Here is a 7,967-nt window from a genome sequence, read left to right as displayed (position 1 = left end):
GGAAGGTGCGGGGCGGGGCGCGGCTGACGCAACGGGGCGCGGGGTTGGCTCAGGGAGGGCGGTGATGCAGTTGCTGATGCAGTTCCTGCCGGGGCAGCGCCGGGCGGACATGGCGGGCGAGGTGCTGGGGCGGACGGCGGCGATGGCGCTCGGTGAGACCCGGCCGGGCCCGGCACCCCCCGCCTGTCGCATCCCCGCCCATCCCCTGCCCCCGCATCCCCGGCATCCCCCGCATCCCCACGGTCCCGTGACGGAGCAGCCCCCGGCCGGGCGGGCCCTGGAGCCCGGGCCCTCTCCCTTGCGCTGTTCCCGGCCGGGAGCGAGCCGAGCGCTGCTCTGCGCCCTGGCTGCTCCCCCCGGCCCCCTCTCCCTGCCTCCCTGCCTCCCTGCACGAGGCTGTTCCCGGGAAGGATGCTGCTGGTTCCAAGAGTTCAGGACCTCGGGAGCCCTTAAGGCTTAGAGAACACCCTGCATGGATTGATTTTTACAGTGGAAAACAGGAAAGAATTGTTGTGCTGTCTGACCAGCTGGTGCCTTTGAAGGTTCACCAGTGCTTCTGACCACGAAGATTTGGTCTCCTAGGGGAGGTTTGGGGTGGGGGGGCCCTTTAAAGGTCACCTCGTCCAGCCCCTTGCAGCGAGCAGGGACACATCCCTGTGTGTCCAGTTTCTTCCTCCTCATTTTTTTTTTGACTTGTTGCCCGTGTTTGTGATGTATCCTAGAAGAGCTGTACGTGTCTGAACGGGAGGGCAATGACTCCACTGGTGATGGGACGCAGAAGAAACCATTCAAGACCGTGTTAAAGGTAAGTGTGGAAAACACCTGCTTGGTTTGGAAGAGTGTGGAATGTGCTCAGGCTCTGTGAGGATGACTTCAGTTCACATCTGTTATTTTCTCCCCCCTTCTAGGCATTGATGACAGCAGGAAAAGAGCCATTTCCTATGATTTATGTGGATTCCCAAAAAGAAAACGAGGTGCTGTGGCTTTAAAGCTTCCTAGTGGGAATTATTTTACTGCTCCTCAGTGTGAAGGGACACGATGTAATGTTCTGTGTTCTGCTCTCTCCTTGCATTCCTTAGAGATGGGCCATCATTTCCAAGTCACAGATGAAGAATGTCAAAAAGCTGTGGCACAGGGAGCAGATGAAGAATGAAGCCAAGGAGAAGAAGGAGGTAGGCTGCAGAGGGAGCAGAGCACCTCTGTTTGCCAAAAACTGTGACACTGTGTCAGTGTCATTGTCACTGTGTGTCATTGTCACTGTGTGTCATGGTCCTTCCTGCTCCTGCAGAAGAGCTGCAGTTAGTTCCTCACATGTTACTTACAACTGGCCTGTTTACAGCTGTTTAATAAGTTACTCTCTTTAACCAGGCAGAAGATCTCTTGAGAAGAGAGAAGAACCTGGAGGAAGCCAAGAAGGTTGTTATCAAGAATGATCCCAGCCTTCCAGAGCCCAAATGTGTGAGTATGATCCTGTGCCTTGGAGCACAGGGCAGCACAGGGACCGTACGTGCTCTGGGATGGGCTCTGGATGAACCCTGGGTGCAAGAGGTGGCGAATCATTCCCCTGCCTGATGGCTTTTATTCCCTGACAGGTGAAGATCAGTGCTCTGGAGGCTTACAGAGGGCAGAGAGTGAAGATTTTTGGCTGGATTCACAGGTTACGGAGGCAAGGTAAGGCACGAGCATTACTGAGCTTGTGCAGGGAGGTGGAACAAGCACAGTGGCCTTCAAAATTTGGACACAGAATGAGTCCAACAGCACCTACTCTGAAGTTTTTAAACCATCAGTTAGGTGTCCTCTGTGGTTTATCAGTGGTCACTGCAACACTGACAGTTTCCCCCAGTGTGTGAGCGTACAGACATTTCTTAGTTCAAATTCTGTGGGATTTTCAGTTTGGAGTCTGGTCCTGCAGAATTTCCTCAAAAGACTTGTTCTCTGTTTTAAGCTAATCCTGCCAAGGGAGGAGCTAACCAGTGAAATCAGCAAATTTCTCCTCTTTTTAACTAGGGAAAAACCTGATGTTCATTGTCTTGAGAGATGGCACAGGGTTCCTCCAGTGCGTCCTTTCCGATGAGCTGGTGAGTTGTGCTGGTTCCATTCTGTTCTGTCACTCACTGAAGTGTTCACACCTCTTTTATGCAGCTGTTGGGAAGTTCTCCCAAACCTGCTGACTCGGTTGTGTTACTGTTCAGTGCATCTCCTACCCCTGAGTGTGTCAGTGTGGGAGCTGTCTGGGAGTGACTGTGAATTTGTCTAGGTGTTGCAGGAAGTGTAAGAATAAAAATTTGCTTACCCTGGCCGTGTGTCCTTCCCTGCAGTGCCAGTGTTACAACGGGCTGGTGCTGTCCACGGAGAGCAGCGTGGCAGTGTACGGCACGCTCAACCTCCTGCCTGAAGGCAAGCAGGTATGTTCTTGTCCTCCTTGGCAGGTCCTGGCTGTCCTGACAGAAGCAGAAGCAGAGGTGGAAGGAATCAGTAGATTATTTCAGCAGGAATTAGGTTTAGAGCAAAGACAACCCTCCCAAAGCTGCGCTGTCACCCCTGGCTGGGAGCGGGACAGGTGAACTGGGTGAATTGTTCTACTTGTCCCTGCCACTGGGTCCTGTCCCCAGGAGATGGAGCCGAGGTGAGAGCTGAGCTCAGCTAATGTGAGCCCACATGATTACATTTTTGTAAAAAACGTGCGGGTTAGCCTTTGAAACTCTGGATTCCTACCCTGAAAATCCTGGGAATGAATGAAAAGTGCCATTTTCAGGGATGTGAGGCGGCTGCGACCCACACGGGGGAGCTGTTGAGAGCAGAACGGGGTCACAGGCTGAGCGGGGAGGGACCTTAAAGCTCATCCAGTGCCACCCCCTGCCTTGGGCAGGGACACCTTCCACTAGCCCAGGCTGCTCCAAGCAACACTGCCAGGGATGGAGCAGCCACAGCTTCTCTGGGCAGCCTGTGCCAGGGCCTCACCACCTTCTCAGGGAGGAATTTCTTCCCAATATCCCACCTAACCCTGCCCTCTGGCCGTGTCCACTGTCCTCTGTCCTGTCACTCCAGGCCATCCTGGGGGCAAGCAGTGGACTTTTCCCCCAGTGGTGGTTTCTGTGCCCCTGGCAGGCTCCGGGAGGCCACGAGCTGAGCTGTGATTACTGGGAGCTCATCGGCCTGGCCCCGGCAGGAGGGGCTGACAATCTGCTCAACGAGGACTCGGAGGTGGATGTGCAGCTCAACAACAGGCACATGATGATCCGAGGGGAGAACATGTCCAAAATCCTCAAGGTGCGCTCCATGGTCGTGCAGGTCTTCAGGGATCACTTCTTTGCCAATGGATACTACGAAGTAAGTGTGTGCTCCCTCGTGTGACTGCTCCAATGCCCCGACTCGCGTTGCTGTCACCGTGTCCTCAGTTCTTCCCTCCGTGACAGCCCTGTTCTTCCACAGGTCACGCCGCCGACCTTGGTGCAGACGCAGGTGGAGGGAGGCTCCACCCTGTTCAAGCTGGATTACTTTGGTGAAGAGGCCTATTTGACCCAGTCCTCCCAGCTCTACCTGGAGACCTGCGTGCCGGCCCTGGGAGACGTCTTCTGCGTGGCTCAGTCGTACCGGGCCGAGCAGTCCAGGACCCGCCGGCACCTGGCAGAGTACGGGCAGTTCACAGCCTTATTTCCTTCACAGCGTGGGAGTGGGAAAAATTAAAGGGGGGGCAGAAGTGTGTGTTTGTGTGTGTGTGGGGGGGGTTAATGAGTTTATCTCATAAAGATGTGCTGCTAGTGTGTGGTTTTGCAGTGGTGTGACTCTCTGTTCCAGGTACACTCACATCGAAGCCGAATGCCCTTTCATAAGTTTTGAGGATTTGTTGGACCGTCTGGAGGACTTGGTGTGTGATGTCGTAGACAGAGTCTTGAAATCACCTGCAGCGGGTCTCGTGTACGACCTCAACCCGGTAGGCGGTGGGAAAAGCCAAAAAAATAGGGTCTTTAGTCTTTTCTGATCACTGTGATCCTTTGGGGAAGGCAGAATAATAAGAACATGGAGTAACGTCACAGAAATGAAAGGGCTGCAGGGCTGGTGATGACTTCCAAACCAGGGGACTCTGGGGAAAGAAGTCCCCTGCTAGTGAGCTCCAGGAGCCAGCAGTGTGCCAGGATTCATGGCAGTGTGGGCTGTACCAGTGGAATGAAACCCTCCAGCCCAGAGCTCGGAATATTGGTGGGCCGGTGCGTGGGGATGGAGCACAAGGGAGCAATGGAACAACTGGTGGTCTCATTTGTGAGAGCCCCTTTGTCTTCTGCCTTTGCAGAAGATTTGACTTTGAGAGACACCTGATTTAATAAGTAATGATTTGATGATGTGTGCTTTGAGTCTGGACGTGCTGATCAACTGGAAAGGTGTTCTGGAACATGGTGCTTTGCTCTTCCCCACAGGGCTTCCAGCCCCCCAAACGTCCCTTCCGGCGCATGAACTACGCCGAGGCCATCGAGTGGCTGAAGGAACACGATGTGAGGAAGGAAGATGGCACTTACTATGAGTTTGGGGAGGTAGGTCCTGCTGGCAGGTGTGCTGATGTCATGCAGGAATGCAGCGGTGAGATGGGATTTCACCTCGTGTCCCTGAGCATTGGAATGAAAACCTGTGTTGTCACCTGTCATCTGTTCCCTGTCCGCTCTTCTCCAGCACGCGAGACAGTTGTTTGAAGGAGCTCGAGAGAGCTTGATGCCAGAGCCAGGGGTTTTTTTCTCTCAGTTTTCTGTCTGACACAGATTTTAATTGAACAGATTTTTTTCCCCTGGACATGTGTGGCTTTATATGTAAAGGTTTATATTTCTTCTGTGATAAGTTTGTTTTAAGAACGTAGGTACGTTAGGATGAATGTGTGGACGTGTGTGGTCTGAGAGTGACTTTGTTTCGTGGCCGGTTCACGTGGGACTCGTGCGTGGGAGCGTTTTGGTGTTAAATATGAATAAATCCTTCTGTAACCGCAGGATATTCCGGAAGCCCCCGAGCGACTGATGACAGACACCATCAACGAGCCCATCCTGCTGTGCCGCTTCCCCGCCGAGATCAAGTCCTTCTACATGCAGCGCTGCCCGGACGACCCGCGCCTCACCGAGTCTGTGAGTCGTGTTTGCCTGCTGCCGGGGGGAACGAGTGCTCCCTGGGAGAATCCCCGCCAGGCTTGGCTGTGGCTGTGGCTGTGGCTGTCTGTCCTGCCCTCCTGCCGCGGCGGCGTTGCGAGGGGTGGGTGTGCTGTCGTGCCTTGCAGGTGGACGTGCTGATGCCGAACGTGGGGGAGATCGTTGGAGGCTCCATGCGCACCTGGGACAGCGAGGAGCTGCTCGAAGGCTACAAGAGGGAGGGCATCGATCCCACGCCGTACTACTGGTACACGGATCAGGTCGGTACAGCAGGCACCCAGCCAGAGCTGGGGGTTTTCCCTCCTGGAAGGATTGGTTTGTTTCTGGTGGGGTTACTGCAGCTCTGAGTAACAAGAAAATGTATGGTGTCCACTCTCTGCTTCGAATTTCACAGAGGAAATACGGTACGTGCCCTCACGGGGGATATGGTTTGGGATTGGAGCGGTTCCTGACCTGGATCCTGAACAGACACCACATCCGAGATGTCTGTCTCTACCCACGCTTTGTCCAGCGCTGCAAACCTTAGCCATCCTTGGGGAAAAACTCCTGGAGAAACTGAGCAGCTGATGCTTGGGAAAGAACAGTACACTCTGCTGTACTACAGCCTGTCTGAGAACAACACCTCCTGCAACCTGTTGCTAATTCAAATACCAGTTTAGGATGTGAAATGGAAAAGAAACAACCCTCTTTTTCTAAAGAAAAAATGCTACTAATTAACTGGAAGAAGCCTTAGAAAAATTGTTGAGGTGCATCTATGCTCCTGAGTCAACACAAAACAAAGATCCTGATAAGTTGTCGTTTAAAACCCAAGATATGCTTCTGCTTTTAATTTCTGTGACTTAAAATATGCTGGGCATTTGATGATTTTGGTTTTAGATTTGCTTTAATTTTAACCTCTTTCCTCTCGGGGTTTCTTGTTGGGGAAGTCAGGAGTTCAGGCTCTTGAAGTTCCCTAATAGTGCCCTCTGAGAATGGGAATGGGAATGATTCCGTTGAGCGCTGCACTGTTTTAGCTCCTGCTGATTTTCCTGGGGGTTCTCTGAGTTGATTCAGTGGCAAGGTGTGCAGCAGAGTGCACAGAATTCCACGGCAAGGGGTGGGTTGGGTTTGGGGTTTCCTGTTTTCTCTCAGATTATTTATTGCTCAGCAGTGCTGAGGCTGCTGGCCAAGGCAGGCTTTGCTCCCTCTCCCCAGAGCTGGGGATGAAGCGCTGCCCCCAGCCTGGACATGGGGGGGGGGTGGTGCTTTTTACTCCCTGTTGGAAACCAGAAATGACTGAAGACCAAAGGAACTGGTACCTGAAACACTACTGGGTTTCCAAACTGTGTCCAGGCCGTGCTTTCCCACGTCGTGCTGAGGTGTGTTCATAGAGCAGCTCCCTGGTCCCTCGTGCTACTGCAGCTGAGCAGCTTCTCTGGCTGTAATCAAGTTATATCAAATAGGGTTAATGAGATACTTCATGTGTTCCTTCATCTGTAGGGTTTTTAGTCATAAATAAAGCAATTCCTTCTACCAGAGAGATAAAAAATGGTAGGGGCATTATGTGCCACCTGCACTGAGACCTGAGCTGGATTTGCCATTCACTCCTGGAATTGTTGAGCTGTGGATATCCATATTTTCGTAGTAAGTGACTGGTTTTCTTCATCTTGCATGTTATATAAACTGGTCTAAATCAGCAACCAATAAATTATGGCAGCAGAAGCTGGTGTACAAGACAGTACTTGACCTGTAATGCCTGTACCTTTCACTGAGCCCTTGGAGCTTATTGCTTAATACAGTGTGGACAAAAGCCCAGGAAAAGGGAATTTTCAAGTGCAGTAAACACACATCCCAAGAACTGGCATGAGCTCTTTTTTCTTTTTGAACTGAACCCCCATGAATAAACTTTAAAGGCGTGAATTTTTGTGATTCGGAGGGGCCACCTCAGCTGGCCTAGGGAGAATAAATGAGGGTAAATGTGCTGCTGAATAAGGGGTTGCCAAGGCAGCAGCAGCAGGGGGAGCAGCCTGGGCTTCTGGCACCACCGAAAGACTTCTTATAAAATAACTTCCTTCTGATGCCTGAAGGGAAAAGGGTCGGGAAAACATCACTTGTCTGCGATCAGTGTTCAGTCCTGAAACGTGTCAGGGCTGAGCTGCTTTGTGAAGGTTAAAAAGCCTCTGTATCAGGGGAACTGCTAGAGGAAGGACTGAGGACTTAAGAGGTGCTCGAGGAAGAGGCAGATCAGATAAGGAGCTTAAAAGGTGACTGGGATGAAAGATGCAGTGGAGTTGAACTTGCCAGAGACTCCGGTGCAGTTCCCTCAGTGGTGGTGGAGAGGGGTGGTGTGGCACCTTGGAAGGCTGCTGCAGCTCTTGGAGCGCAGGAGTACTTGGGTTTATTTTCATCAGAAGGGGAAAACAAGCCTGCAGAAGAGGAGAAGATGTGCAGTCAGAACTTGGATTTCTCATCCTCACTTTCGTTTTCTCACATATCTCTACACAGTTGGATTGGAGCTGGTACACTGGGCTGCCAGCACTGGCTCCAGGACCTGCCAGCCTTGTCCCTGGCTGCTTTGAGATGACCTTTGATTAGATTACCTCTCCTTACGTGCACTATTTGATATTTATCTATGTTCAAGCTCACCTGGTCCCCCTTTGTAAGGACTTTTTTTGAGGAGAAGCCCTGAGAGCTGGCTCTGCCCTTGGCCCTTCGAGGAGCTGTCCAAACCCGCTGCTGAGGAGCCATGGAATGTAAACCACTGCTGTGGTGTTTGTTTATTTGTGTTTAGAATCATAGTATCATAGAATCATCAGAGTTGGAAGAGATCTTTAAGATCATGGAGTCCAGCCATCAACCCAG

General features: G+C 52.1%; 1 protein-coding gene and 1 long non-coding RNA gene across 4 annotated transcripts in view; one reads left to right on the top strand and one right to left on the bottom strand.

Moving 5' to 3' along the window:
- LOC116781268 overlaps positions 1–6,836 on the bottom strand; it is a 34,235-nt gene extending 27,399 nt beyond the window's left edge. For both annotated transcript variants that reach the window (XR_004354835.1, XR_004354836.1), the window contains exons 1-2: positions 6,425–6,836; positions 2,294–2,441 (exon numbers count right to left, since the gene is read on the bottom strand). This is a non-coding gene — a long non-coding RNA (uncharacterized LOC116781268). The remainder of the gene's footprint in view (positions 1–2,293; positions 2,442–6,424) is intronic.
- Positions 55–6,846, top strand: NARS1 (asparaginyl-tRNA synthetase 1). Of its 2 annotated transcripts, none has more exons than XM_032676986.1 (15): positions 55–152; positions 723–805; positions 909–974; positions 1,080–1,172; positions 1,369–1,458; positions 1,593–1,671; positions 2,008–2,078; positions 2,319–2,405; positions 3,109–3,330; positions 3,433–3,632; positions 3,799–3,934; positions 4,416–4,529; positions 4,974–5,105; positions 5,255–5,386; positions 5,521–6,846. In XM_032676986.1, exons 1-15 carry the CDS (start codon positions 65–67, stop codon positions 5,650–5,652), a joined length of 1,725 nt encoding a protein of 574 aa, XP_032532877.1. In that variant the 5' UTR covers positions 55–64; the 3' UTR covers positions 5,653–6,846. The 2 variants fall into 2 exon arrangements, with proteins under 2 accessions (XP_032532877.1, XP_032532878.1); XM_032676987.1 differs by having other exon boundaries at positions 81–152; positions 726–805; positions 5,521–6,827.
- Positions 6,847–7,967: the final 1,121 nt, after the last annotated feature.

This window comes from Chiroxiphia lanceolata, chromosome Z, assembly GCF_009829145.1.
Source record: "Chiroxiphia lanceolata isolate bChiLan1 chromosome Z, bChiLan1.pri, whole genome shotgun sequence".
NCBI lineage: Eukaryota > Metazoa > Chordata > Aves > Passeriformes > Pipridae > Chiroxiphia > Chiroxiphia lanceolata.
The sequence above is the reverse complement of the archived record's forward strand: the minus strand, read 5'-3'. Positions and strand labels throughout refer to the sequence as shown.

What these genes read in the sequence shown, in the direction of transcription:
- NARS1 (XM_032676986.1), top strand. Translation starts at nt 65, where the DNA reads ATGCAGTTGCTGATGCAGTTCCTGCCGGGGCAGCGCCGGGCGGACATG. An exon ending in CATTCAAGACCGTGTTAAAG is followed by an intron (nt 806 to 908) that starts GTAAGTGTGGAA and finishes CCCCCCTTCTAG; the next exon opens with GCATTGATGACAGCAGGAAA. An exon ending in ATTCCCAAAAAGAAAACGAG is followed by an intron (nt 975 to 1,079) that starts GTGCTGTGGCTT and finishes TGCATTCCTTAG; the next exon opens with AGATGGGCCATCATTTCCAA.